Below are 14,371 nucleotides of genomic sequence, written 5' to 3'. Positions count from 1 at the left end.
TTTTAGCAGTTTCAAAAGTGAGAAAAGATAGGATTCTGGAGATGTTTTTAAGATGCAGGTGACAAGAGCGAGTGAGTGATCGGATATAGGGAGTAAAGGAAAGGTTAGTGTCGAATATGACCCCAAGGCAGCGGGCGTGCTGCTTGGGAGTTATGGTTGAACCTTCCAAGGTAATTTCGATGTTAGGTACAGTTAGGTTAGTAGAGGGGGGAAACACAAGAAGTTCAGTTTTGGAGAGATTCACTTTAAGATAGAGGGAGGACATGATGTTAGACACAGCAGACAAACAATCCTTGGTATTTTGTATTAGGGTAGGGGTGATGTCAGGGGAAGAAGTGTATAATTGGGTGTCGTCAGCATAGAGATGATACTGGAACCCAAATCTGCTGATTGTTTGTCCAATAGGGGCAGTGTATAGAGAGAAGAGGAGGGGGCCTAGGACTGAGCCCTGCGGAACCCCGATAGTAAGGGGATGAGGAGAGGAAGAGGAGCCGGCAAAAGATACAGTGAAGGAGCGGTCAGAGAGGTAGGAGGAGAACCAGGAGAGAACGGTTTCTTTGAGGCCTATAGAGCGGAGCATAGTGAGGAGGAGCTGGTGATCCACAGTGTCAAATGCTGCAGAGAGATCCAGGAGAATCAGCAGGGAGCAGTGACCTTTGGATTTGGCTGTTAGTAGATCATTAGAGACTTTAATGAGGGCAGTTTCAGTGGAATGTAAGGAGCGGAAACCAGATTGTAGAGGGTCGAGGAGAGAGTTATCTGAGAGATAGCGGATTAGACGGGAGTGGACCAGGCGTTCCAGAGGTTTAGAGATGAAGGGAAGATTAGAGACAGGTCTGTAGTTAGCAGTGCAGGTCTGGTCCAGGGATGGCTTTTTAAGTAAAGGGGTTATGATGGCATGTTTAAATGAGGAGGGAAAGATACCTGAAGAAAGAGAGAGGTTAAATATTTTAGTCAGGTGAGTGGTGACCACCGGTGAGAGGGACTGCAGGAGATGTGAAGGAATGGGGTCACTGTTGCAGGTTGTAGGCCGAGAAGAAGCGAGGAGCTGGGTAACTTCTTTTTCTGTAACAGGCTCAAAGATGGCAAGTGAGCTTGAAGTGCGGCAGGGAAGGGGATCCAGGCACTGAGGAGATTGGGCTGAGATGTCCTGATGGATGTGGTTGATTTTTTCAAAGGAATAAGTGGCCAGATCCTCCCCGCTGAGGTTGGTGGTGGGGGCCTGTGCTTTAGGTTTCAGGAGGGAGTTTAAGGTTTCAAAAAGTCGTTTTGGATTGTTGGATATTGAAGTGATGAGGGTGGTGAGGTAGGATTGTTTGGCCAGATGAAGGGCAGAGTTGTAGGTTTTGAGCATGAATTTATTGTGGATGAAGTCCTCTGCTAAAAGAGATTTTCTCCACTGACGCTCAGCACACCTTGAGCACCGTTTAAGAAAATGTGTTTGCATCGTGTGCCAGGGCTGCCGTTGTCTGTGTCGGGTCTTTCTGTGTGTAGAAGGTGCGGCTTCATCTAGGGCACTCTGCAGTGTCTTATTATAGTGCTACTACAGTGCTAAGTCTGGACAGGAGAAGGAGGAGATGGGGGCTAAAGATGTGTGGAGATTGTCCATAAGCTGCTGGGTATTAATGGTACGTGTATTCCTATAAGTGTGGTAAGTGGGGGTGTCCCGGGTGAGGAGACAATTCTTAACAGAGAAGGAAGGAAGGTTGTGGTCTGAGAGCGGGAGAGGGGAGTTGGTAAAGTCATCCAGCGAGAAGAGACTGGAAAAAAACAGGTCCAGAGTATTCCCGTCTTCATGGGTAGTAGAATTAGTAAACTGTGAGAGACGGAATGAAGAGGTTAGAGAAAATAGATGAGAGGCAGATTGGGAGAGGGGATCATCGATGGGGATGTTAAAGTCGCCCATGATGAGGGTGGGGATGTCGCAGGATAGAAAGTGAGGAAGCCAGGTGGCAAAGTGATCCAAGAACTGGTGGGAGGAGCCTGGAGGGCGATACACAACCGCCACTCGCAGGGAAAAGGGTTTAAAGAGTCTGATGGTGTGGACTTCAAAGGAAGGAAACATAAGTGAGGGAACCGGGGGGATGACCTGGAAAGCACATTGTGAGGAAAGGAGCAGACCAACACCTCCACCCTGTCTGTTGCCTGGTCTGGCGGTATGTGAAAATTTCAGCCCACCAAACGAGAGAGCGGCAGCTGCGGTGGTGTCTGGCTGCTGAATCCAGGTTTCTGTGATAGCCAGAAGGTTAAGGGAATTAGAGAGGAAAAAATCATGGATGTAAGTTAGTTTGTTACACACAGACTGTGCGTTGCAGAGAGCACAATGGAAATCGATAGGAGAGGGCATGCACTGAACGTTAATAAGATTAGCAGGGTTTCTATATGCAGCTGGAGAAGAGTGGTGTATGCTAGTGGAGGGGGGCCCAGGGTTGGAGGAGATGTCGCCTGCGACTAGTAAAAGGAGAAGAGAAAGAGCAGGCGGTGCAATGATTTGTATGAACGTTTTGAGTGCTGTATGGAGGTAGAGGATGGTTTGTGGGTGAGGAATGTCAGTAGAGCCTCAGAGTTATACATGGGAGAGGGGAGAAGGGAGGGGTTGATATAGAGTGAGTGCACAGAATGTGTTAAATAAATAGCAGATTGATAAGACTAATGCATAATGCATTATGACTGACCGAAAAGCATGTTTGTATGAATATCTTATGCACGTTACCTGTCTCCTGCCCTGTCCAACTGCCATTGTATAACTGCAATTTTAACTATTGCACTTCAAATCTATTGCACGCGTGACTGGTTAATAGCTGTGGGTGATCTAGTTTCCACCCGTGGCTGTTAGAGGCACATGATAGCTGATCAGATCAGCTGTCATGTGCGGGGAAAGATGCGTAGTCAGCATTGGAGCCTGCATCAAAGACAGGGACATGATCTTTGACGTACCTATACGTCAAAGTTCACAAAGGGTTTAATGTACAGATTGTGGTTTTGGTGATGTATTCATGTAAGTGCGCCTTTAAAATGTTTGTGGCCCTTGGGATTGACTGAGTATGGTAATGTGGCCCTTGGACCAAAAAATGTTTTGCACTCCTGGTGTACAGGATCAGAACCAATAGCTGTACAGGAATACATCATCAAAGCCACGTCACCGAAACCACCAGCAGTACAGAAATACAGAATTAAAATCCTTATCAGTACAGAAATACGGCATCACAACCTCCATCAGTACAGAAATACATCACCAGAACCATCATCAGTACAGGAATACATCACCAAAACCACCATCAGTACAAAAATACATTACCAGATCCACCATCAGTACAGAAATACACCATCAGAACCACCATCAGTACTTAAATTCATCACCAGAACTATCATCACTACATAAATTCATCACCAAAACCACCATCAGTACAGACGATTGAGAAAACCATAAGAAATCATTAAGTTTTTAAGTGATATATGTCTACAGCCCATAGTTCTGATATGACGCATTTTCTGCAAACTGTAAAATGCTGATTATTAGTCATCATAATCTGCACAAGTTTCTCCAGCTTTAAAAAAATCATGGATGCATCAAATTTTTTTTATGGATGGGCGAAAAATGCATCCCATTTTTATGGACTGACAAGGAATTTTTGGATGGTTTGCTACCCTGGTCATCAATGTTATTCATCTCATCTGTCAGTGTTTTTACTGTTATGACAGATGGGTGTATGAAGCCATTACCATGCAGCCTTTATGTCAAGTTTCATGTCCACATGGGATGCAAAATTGGATAATTGATAAGTGTCTGATGGTTGGAGGTCCCATAGCTGAAACTCCTGGCAGTCACTAGAATGGGTGTCCTAAGCCCTCCGTACATCTTTACTGCATGATTCATGCGCCCTACACTCTATTGAGGACAGCAATATAATGTCTCCCTCTGCTGTTGGAGTAGTTGGGTACATGCGTGACCATTACTCAATTTAATCTGCTCTTCCATGTGATCACTGCATTGAGAAAGAATAAGGCTCATGTTTTAGTGATTGTGGGGTCCCAATGGTGGGGTAACAACATTCAGACTTATACTGTGGAAAGGTGATAATTTTTTATATTGTGGCATAATCCTGTTAAAGGGAATGAGATATTTAACTAATCAGAGTATAAAGCGGATTGTACCTCATTATAAAGTTAAGGCCCCCACATACATTCTATAAAAGTTGTTCGGATCACGATAGACCAACCATCTACTGTGTATGATGACATGATCTCAACTGTCCCCGACATTTCTGGGAACATAAGAATCAGACATTTGGAATTCAATAACCTGATTCTTTTTTTCTGTAGTGAGATAAGCCACTGCCAGATAATTCTAGCAGCAGGTCTCTAGTAGAGAACATATGTACACTTCTCTGAGATGAGCACTCTGGTGTATTGGTTAGTTGGGAGAGAGAACTGTCGAGCAATAGTTTTGCTGACAGATATCTCATGTGTATATCCAGCTGTCGTTGTGCTGTGGGCATATAATGGCAGCTTTTTCAGCCTTTAGAGGGGCATCCCAGTTTGGTTGATCTTGTGGGTGTTGTGGCTATTCACATGATCTATTGGTCATATTATGAAAAAGGATAACATGAAATGTGGGCTTGTTAACCAGCATAGGGAGGGTACTTGTTTTACACCTATTTACACATAACTTATTTACTTTATTTTTTTACTAAAATGTAAAGTGCTGGAGAATATGTTTGCGCTATAGAAATAAAAAATGATTTTTTATTTCTCTTCTAGGCCTTTATTCATTTTGATTTTATTACACTAAAATTTTTGTTCCTAATTTACATCTGAGACCTGTCAGTGGAGGTAGATAATTACATTGAAAAATTAAAGATCCTTTTTCTTCTGTCTAGGAGATACCACTTGATGACAATCCTAGGATTTTTGATGATCAATATAAAGGTTGCAGACAGAAAATGGCTAAGATCATCCCAGGTATATTGCAATCTGAAATGCAATCCAATCAGGGATTTAAATATTCCTGGGAGTATGCCACAAATCGTTGGAAAGCAATCAAACCACAAATGAAGCTTCCAAAATATTTTAAAAATGAATATGGAATTGCAGTGATTGCTTATACAGGTAATATGTATTCGGCTTTCAATAAAGCAACAAGAGATGTCGGCACTTCAATACAAAATTACAAGAACGTATTCCGTTTTAAGGCAATGCACTACTACTTGACCATGGCTATGGACTTGTTAGGCAACAAGAGCAAAGCAAAACTGGTATATAGAGGCGTGAATAATATTCGCTTTGTACCTTCTAACAGTTCAAATGGTGTCATCCGATTTGGCCAGTTTACTTCAAGCTCTGAAGATCTAGCAGTAGCGAAAGGATTTGGCACCACATCATTCTTCAAAATTCAAACACGTTATGGGATTAATATAATGAAGTTCTCAATGTTTCCCAATGAAAAAGAAGTACTAATCCCTGGATATGAGTTATTCAAGGTAGCATCGTTCAAAAAAGTAACTCACGAATTCACCTTAATCAGTAAAGGAAAAACTAAAAGTCGCTTTAACTGTGCCTATTTTAAAGGTAAGACATGTAGGGATAATCTCAGACTCATTTTAATGTTTCCGTTAATGTGATTATGCAAATTATCTCTTCAAAGAGGAATAGGACTTGAACTCTAGTGCCACCTGCTGGAAGTAGCAATCCTACTAGTCATTATAGACCCTTTAACGAGCCTTGAGATATGGCTTAGGATAAAAGTCAAATCAGAATCTAAATTTGCAGACACGGTGATTCGGGGTATTGCCCCTCGTCAGTACAACATATGAGGCTAAGTGAGAGGCTAAGACTGGGATCTAAGGGGTAAGGTTTCTCCTTGTGGAGAGTAACATGCCAGATCTGGCACGCCAGTATGAGGAGACTTAAAGTGCACATGTCAGCAGGATTGTGCTCAGTAAACTACATACACTGTGGAGTGGGCGCTAACTGGTGCTCTGCTTCCATATTCATCTGTATGCTCTTATGACAGCTCATTGTGTCTTCACTGACCTGCCTCCTATTTTACCTAGCCCCACAGATGCATTATGTAAAATAGGAGGCAGGTCAGTGAAGGATCAGTGACCTGTCATAAGAGCATACAGATGAATATAGAAGCAGAGCACCACATAGAGCGCCCCCCACAGGCCACCCCAGAGCATGAGCATATCATTATCTCCAAAATGAAAGTAAAGATTACACAAGAACCACAGGACAGATTTCAACAACCGAGGTATCATTTTAATCAGTGTAATGTCGCCCACCTGACAGTGTATGTAGTTTACTCAGCACAATTCTGCTGACAGGTGCACTTGAAACACCTTTCATGCTCCTCTAGGAAATTAAATATGCAAATTGTCTCTTCATTGTTAATGTGAGGGTATGTTTTTTGTGGGATGAGCTGTCATTTTTATTAGTATCATTATGGGTAATATATGACTTTTTGATTGTATAGCAGCTCACACTTCTGGCTTTTATTTTAAGGGTTCGGTCACATGAGCGTAAAACACGGCTGAGTGCTATCCGATGTTTTATTGGATAGACCCAGACCAATGTTATTGTATGGGGCAGTGCAGATGTCAGTTAAAAAAATCACAACATGCTGTGATTTCACTTTGAAATCTGATGCTATTCACGCATTCAAGTCTATGGGTGGGTGGAATACATTGGACTGCACTCAGATGACATTGAGTGCAGTCTGATTTCCATGGGCTCACAGAATGAAGAAGATGGAGAAGTTTTGTTTTCCATCTTCTCTTCTTCCAAGAGAATCGAATAACACTATGTGGACTTTTGGGTCAAACTCTGATCAGAGTTTGATCAGAGTGTTATTAGCATAATCGACCCAATTCTCTCGGATGAGAGACTCTATGGTCGTGTGAGCGAACCCTAAAGCTGATAATCTCAGCTTTAAAATTAACCCTGAATTACTTTTAAAGCTACAATCCTGGCTGAGATACTGCTTGTAAAAGTGCTTCCCCTTTCCTCTGACTTTAGCTAGTGGGAATGCGGAGTGGATAGATTGTGGGAGAGCTGATAGGCTGCAGGAACAAAAGAAAGAAGAGGTGTGAGCTACTCCTGTAACCTGCAAAGTAAAAAAAAAATTTTTAGAAAATGAAATAAATATAAAAAAAGTAAAAAAAAAACTATTTAAGAAGGAAAAAAACTACACATATTTGGAATTGGTTGTTTCTCCAAATACCCAAAGTGTGAAATGAGCTTTCCACTTGACTCTTTATGTAAACACCATTAAAAAAAGATGGAATTGCTGTATTTTTTGTTTCTTTGCATTGAAAAAAAGTCACAAGCATAAAAAAAGCCTTCATATACAGTTGTGCTCAAAAGTTTACATACCCTGACAGAATTTTTCCTTTCTTGGCCTTGTTTCAGAGAATATTAATGATAACAAAAAAACTTTTTCACCACTCATGGTTATTGGTTGGGTGAAGTCATTTATTGTCAAACTACTGTGTTTTCTCTTTTTAAATATTAATGACAACTAAAAACATCCAAATTACCCTGATCAAAATTTCACATATCCTGGTGATTTTGGCCTGATAACATGCACAGAATTTGACACAAATGGGATTGAATGGCTACTAAAGGTAACATCTTCACCTGTGACCTGTTTGCTTGTAATCAGGGTGTGCATAAAAGCTGAGAGAGTTTCTGGGATCCAGACAGACTCTTGCATCTATTATCCAGCCACTGATGTTTCTGAATTGTGAGTCATGGGGAAAGCAAAATAATTGTCAACGGATCTACGGGAAAAGGTAGTTGAACTGTAACAGGAAAGTGATACAAAAAGATATCCAAGGAATTTATAATGCCAGTCTGCAGCGCTCAAACTGTGATTAACAAATGAAAAACCAAGGGCTCTGTAAAAACCAAACCATGGTCAGGTAGACCAACAAAAATTTCGGCCACAACAGCCAGGAAAATAGTTCGGGATGCAAACAAAAAACCCACAAATAACATCAGCTCAAATTCAGGACTCTCTGAAAACTAGCCGTGTGGCTGTTTCAAGATGCACAATAAGAAGGCACTTGAACAAAAATGGGCTGCATGGTCAAGTCGCCAGAAGAAAGCCATTACTGTGCAAATGCCACAAAGTATCTTGCCTACAAAGTATCTTGCCTACAATACACCAAACAGCACGGAGACAAGTCTCAAAACTTCTGGAACAAGTTAATTTGGAGTGATGAGACCAAAATTGAACTTTTTGGCCACAACCATAAACGTTACATTTGGGAGAGGTCAACAAGGCCAATGATGAAAGGAACACCATTCCTACAGTAAAGCACGGAGGTGGATCGCTGATGTTTTGGGAATTTGTGAGCTACAAAGGCACAGGAAACTTGGTAAAAGTTGAAGAAAAGATGAATGCAGCACATTATCAGCAAATACTGTAGGCAAATTTGCACTCAACAGCCCGGAAGCTGCGCATGGGACATACTTGGACTTTCCAACATGACAACAATCCAAAGTACAAGGCCAAGTTGACCTGTTATTGTCTACAACAGAACAAAGGGAAGGTTCTGGAGTGACCATCTCAGTCTCCTGACCTCAATATCATTGAGCCACTCTGGGGAGATCTCAAGCGCGCAGTTCATGCTAGACAGCCCAGGAATTTACAGGAACTGGAGGCTTTTTGCCAAGAAGAATGGGCAGCTTTACCATCTGAGAAAATAAAGAACCTCAGCCACAACTACCACAAAAGACTTCAAGCTGTCATTGAAACTCACTCAGCTTTTATGCACACACACTGATTACAGGCAAACAGGTCACAGGTGAGGATGTTACTTTTAGTAGCCATTCAAACCAATTTGTGTCAAATTCTGTGCATGTTATCAGGCCAAAATCACCAGGATATGTGAACTTTTGATCAGGGTCATTTGGATGTTTTTCGTTGTCATTAAGATTTAAAAAGAGAAAACACTGTAGTTTGACAATAAATGGCTTCACTTCATTCATATTCACTGAAACAAGGCCAAGAAAGGAAAAATTCTGCCGGGGTATGTAAACTTTTGAGCATAAACGTACCTCAATCATATTTTGTAGTAATAAAATATAAAGTGATAAAATATAAATAAACTATACATATATGTGATCACTAACAACCCAAACTATAAAAATGATCAAGCTATTTACTCTACTCAGTGCACACCATAAAAACATAAAAAAACAAGGTCAGAATCACTGTTTTAATGTCATACTGTCTCAGACAAGATGGAATAAAATTGATCACTTGCATCCAAAACCAATAAAAACTACAACTTGTCCTTCAAACAAAACTAGCTCATACAACTCATATCAACAGAAAAATAACAAGGTTATGTCTCTCAGAATCTGGCAACATAGAAATATTTTAGTTTTTTACAAAGTATTTTTATTGTGCAAATAAAAACTATATAAATTGTGTATCTTGTTAGTTGCACTTGCCCACAGAATACAAATAATATCTCACCAATGCTCCACAGTCAATGTAAAAAACCAAACCCTAATTAGGAATAAAAAGACAGATTTCATTTTTTGGCATCTACAGTGCATTAATTCATTAATTTCCTAAAGACAGTTTTGGGGTTAAATAGTCAATACACCCCTTGATAAATTCCTCGAGGGGGATGATTTCCAAAACGGGGTCCCTTCTGGAGGTTTTCCCTGTATTGCAAATGCAATACGACAATAGGAAACCACTCCATAAAAATGTGGGAACTAAACTACATTTTAATGAAAAACATGGAATTTCACAATTTTTCTTTTCACTTTGCAATAGTTCATAAGAAGCACCTTAAAAGTTACAAAACTTTCTAAATACACTGCTCAAAAAAATAAAGGGAACACTTAAGCAACAGAATATAACTTCAAGTAAATCAAACTTCTGTGAAATCAAACTGTCCACTTAGGAAGCAACACTGATTGACAATCAATTTCACATGCTGTTGAGCAAATGGAATAGACCATAGATGGAAATTATTGGCAATTATCAAGACCCACTCAATAAAGGAGTGATTCTGCAGGTGGGGACCACATACCACATCTCAGTACCAATGCTTTATGGCTGATGTTTTGGTCACTTTTGAATGCTAGTTGTGCTTTCACACTCGGACTCTACAACCCACAGAAGTTGCTCAGGTAGTGCAGCTCATCCAGGATGGCACATCAATGCGAGCTATGGCAAGAAGGTTTGCTGTGTCTGTTAGCGTAGTGTCCAGAGGCTGGAGGCTCTATCAGGAGACAGGCTAATACACCAGGAGATGTGGAGGGGGCCATAGGAAGGCAACAACCCAGCAGCCTTTGTGCAAGGAGGAACAGGAGGAGCACTGCCAGAGCCCTGCAAAATGAACTCCAGCAGGCCACAAATGTGCATGTGTCTGCACAAACGGTTAGAAACCGACTCCATGAGGGTGGTATGAGGGCCCGACATCCACAGATGGGGGTTGTGCTCACAGCCCAACACCGTGCAGGACGCTTGGCATTTGCCACAGAACACCAGGATTGGCAAAGTCGCCACTGGCGCCCTGTGCTCTTCACAGATGAAAGCAGGTTCACACTGAGCACATGTGACAGACGTGACAAAGTCTGGAGACGCCATGGAGAGCGATCTGCTGCCTGCAACATCCTTCAGCATGACCGGTTTGGCAGTGGGTCAGTAATGGTGTGGGGTGGCATTTCTTTGGAGGGCCGCACAGCCCTCTATGTGCTCACCAGAGGTAGCCTGACTGCCATTAGGTACCGAGAAGAGATCCTCAGACCCTTTGTGAGACCATATGCTGGTGCGGTTGGCCCTGGGTTCCTCCTAATGCAGAACAATGCCAGACCTCGTGTGGCTGGAGTGTGTCAGCAGTTCCTGCAAGATGAAAGCATTGAAGCTATGGACTGGCCCGCCCTTTCCCCTGACCTGAATCCGATTGAGCACATCTGGGACATCATGTCTCGCTCCATCCACCAACATCACGTTGCACCTTAGACTGTCCAGGAGTTGGCGGATGCTTTAGTCCAGGTCTGGGAGTAGATCCTCCAGGAGACCATCCGCAACCTCATCAGGAGCAGGCCCAGGCATTGTAGGGAGGTCATACAGGCACGTGGAGGCCACACACAATGCTGAGCCTCATTTTGACTTGTTTTAAGGACATTACATCAAAGTTGGATCAGCCTCTAGTGTGTTTTTCCACTTTAATTTTGGGGGTGTCTCCAAATCCAGGCCTCCAATGGTTAATACATTTGATTTCCATTGATAATTTTTGTGTGATTTTGTTGTCAGCACATTCAATTTTGTATAGAACAAAGTATTCAATGAAAATATTTCATTCATTCAGATCTAGGATGTGTTATTTGAGTGTTCCCATTATTTTTTTGAGCAGTGTACTATTTTGAATACTATAAGGAGTGCACTTTTTAAAATGAGCTGATTTGTGTGAAGCTTCTACAGTAATACATCGGCAATTCAAAGGCACTTCAGTGCTGAATCGACTCCTAAAAACATAGGTTTCTGAAAGTTTGTTGAAAAAATTGCTGATAAACTTATAAACTAAATAGACTTTTAAAATGCAACGTCAACATATATTAGACATATGGGAAATGTTAACTATAATTAATAAGAATAATTAACAATATAATAATAATATCATTAATAAAATATCTAAAATATAATATAGATATAATATATAATACTATATACTGTAATATATTATAGTATATATAATATAAAATAAATAAAAATAATAATATTATTAATAATTACCTATTTCATGTTATACTATTATTCGTTTCAAAGGCATACACTTTCAATTAGCAAATCAAATTTTGGGGAAAAATACGGAGAAGCTGGTAAAATTTGAATTTCAAAAGATTCGCTCATCTCTAAAATTTGAAGACTTAGAATTTACTGTAGATGAATGATTCACTAACGTCATCAGATTATCCTGTCAAATTGAGCTAATACTAAATAACATTTGAAATATGATGATATACTTGGCATCGGTTACATGTTGTCATTTTATGTTAATGTGTAAGAACCTTAATTGTGACTGACAGTAACACACTGTTTTTAATCGGCAGCACAAATGGATGAGCGCCTGTATAATCTCACCTTGCCCATGCCGCAATAGTCTGTAAAAAGCTGACCGCTTGCAAAATGGATGATGAGAAAAGCATAAGAAGAATCTGAGCCAGCTCTCGTGGACGCCTGCCTGCGCACTTGCTTTCTAATTTCGCATCCTTGTCATTAGGTTATCTTTAAATATGAATTAATGGAGTTTTCTAGTTGAAAACAAGTAACTTTTCAATATACTGCGGAGGAATTTATTAAGGGAGGTGTTTCAGAGCTGCACTTCTAAAAATTTGGCCCGTCTTTGACTATGCTTGCCCGATAATTGTAAGTACAAGGCTGACCTCTGGCTCCGAAAAGGGACCTCCTGCTTGCCCAGCACTGGAGTAATCCGGCTTGTCACAAACTGCCGGAGACCGACTGCAGCGGCGTGGATAAAAGGTGAAGATGGAGGCTGGTAATTATGAGAGTAGGGGCAGGGAACTTACATTAGAAGCACCACTCCAGCACTGAAATAAAAAAAAAACACTGGATTGATGCTTTGTCTATGTTGGTTTTTAGCCTATGAATAGCAACAAGGCAGTTCCAATTCTAAGGCAGAAAACAGAGATCTTAAAATTGTGTGCAATTAAATCTTAAAGTATATTAGAAAGTTGCAGATTTAAGGCTATGTGCCCACGATGCAGAAATGCCCCGGATTTTTTCCTGAGCGTTTCTGCATCTTCCTGGCAGAAAAAACGCATGCGGATTGTACATGCGGATTGTACATGCGTTTTCCTGCCAGGGACAAGCAGAAGTGAAGCGTTTTTCACATGCATTTCCGCATGCGGGTTGTCAAGCGCTTTCCAAGCGATTTTAGCATCACTTGGAAAGTGTTTGACAACTTGGTCACACTATATAAATCCATGCAACCGGCATGGATTTCTATAGTGTGACCGAAAGAATGTTAAAAAATAAAAAAATAAATATATACTTACCTTCTGATGGCCCCCGGAGTCTTTATTCGATGCGTCTTGGCGTGCCAGCAGCTCGCGGTACACTGAAGGACCTGCCGACGTCAGCGGTCGCGTGACCCGTCACATGACTAAATGACGTCATGGCAGGTCCTTGAGTCCACCGCGATCTGCCGGCAAGCCAGGACAAAGACACCGAGGGCCATCGGAAGGTAAGTATAATGTTTATTTTTATTTTATTCTTTTTTTTATAGGTTCTATGGTACCCGGGTCCGGAGGAGAGTCTCCTCTTCTACAGACCCAGGTACCATCCGCACATTGAAACACATGTAATCCACATGTACAGATCCAGTGATGCGGAATCCAAGCGTTCCAATGCAAGTCAATAGCGGCAAAAATGCAGCACTTCTGCAAAATAATTGGTAGTGCTGCGTTTTTTTCCGCAATGATAATCCGCAGCATAAATTCCCGTAGCATGTGCACAGCACATGCGGATTATCATTGGGGAACATGGCAGACCTCCTACCAAGTGTTTTTTAAGCGTTTATGCAGCGGAATTGTTGCTGCGGAAACGCTTAAAAAACGCATCGCGGGCACACAGCCTAAATAAGTAATACTTTGCCAAACTTTTTAGCACTTTGCAAAATCTTTATTTTTCTCAATGGCATATTGTGATGCTATTAAAACATGTTCAATATATATGTTCCTATCATTCATTCTGGACCAGAAGTAAGCGAACTGAAAAGGACACTGACTATAATAATTTCAGTACTATCAAAACTAATAATGAATAAGGCCCCAAATCATCAAGACCGGTGATTTTCTCTCCACTCTTGATGATAGGGCATGTAGGAGTCAGATGCTCTTTATTCATTAACAGACGCCTATTAATGAATCAGGAGCTTTTAACCAGTGACGGGTGCCTCTGTGTGCACGCCAGGAATTTGGAGTAATATTTCTGGCATAAGTAACACCACCTTATGTGCTGGAATAACTAATCTGTAGAGACTTGTATCGGACCAGCAAAAACGCAGTCACAGACACAATTTGTGCAAGCCACCACTGCTAGACAAGTCCTTAAGGGCCGGAATATTCTTCACTCACTCCCGAAGGGGAGAAGGGCATTACAGAGCCCTTCACAGACTGCTGTTGCAGGATAGCTGGCGTCTGGTGACGTAAACGATGTGGCGTCAGATACAAGAGTAAATCCAAAGCAAGCAGCATAAAACCCAAATGAAAACCAAAGGGAAACCTCGGGACAATAGCTAATAAATAAGAACCACTAACGAACATTAGCAACTACTGAGATGCAAGCAGAGCTCAACCAGGAAACACTCACCATACACTA

At 41.3% G+C, this 14,371-nt stretch overlaps 1 protein-coding gene across 1 annotated transcript in view; it reads left to right on the top strand.

The window, feature by feature from the left end:
• The window catches only part of LOC141157086 (T-cell ecto-ADP-ribosyltransferase 1-like), a 29,499-nt gene extending 15,777 nt beyond the window's left edge, over window positions 1–13,722 (top strand). The window contains exons 3-4 of the mRNA XM_073643923.1: window positions 4,881–5,568; window positions 12,082–13,722. Of these exons, the coding sequence (XP_073500024.1) occupies window positions 4,881–5,568; window positions 12,082–12,131 (738 nt within the window). The 3' untranslated portion in view covers window positions 12,132–13,722. The remainder of the gene's footprint in view (window positions 1–4,880; window positions 5,569–12,081) is intronic.
• Window positions 13,723–14,371: the final 649 nt, after the last annotated feature.

This window comes from Phyllobates terribilis, unplaced genomic scaffold (assembly GCF_046119375.1).
Source record: "Phyllobates terribilis strain yellow unplaced genomic scaffold, ASM4611937v1 Scaffold_1__5_contigs__length_1240528914, whole genome shotgun sequence".
Taxonomy (NCBI): Eukaryota; Metazoa; Chordata; class Amphibia; order Anura; family Dendrobatidae; genus Phyllobates; species Phyllobates terribilis.
This window is presented reverse-complemented; position numbering and strand designations above follow the sequence as displayed.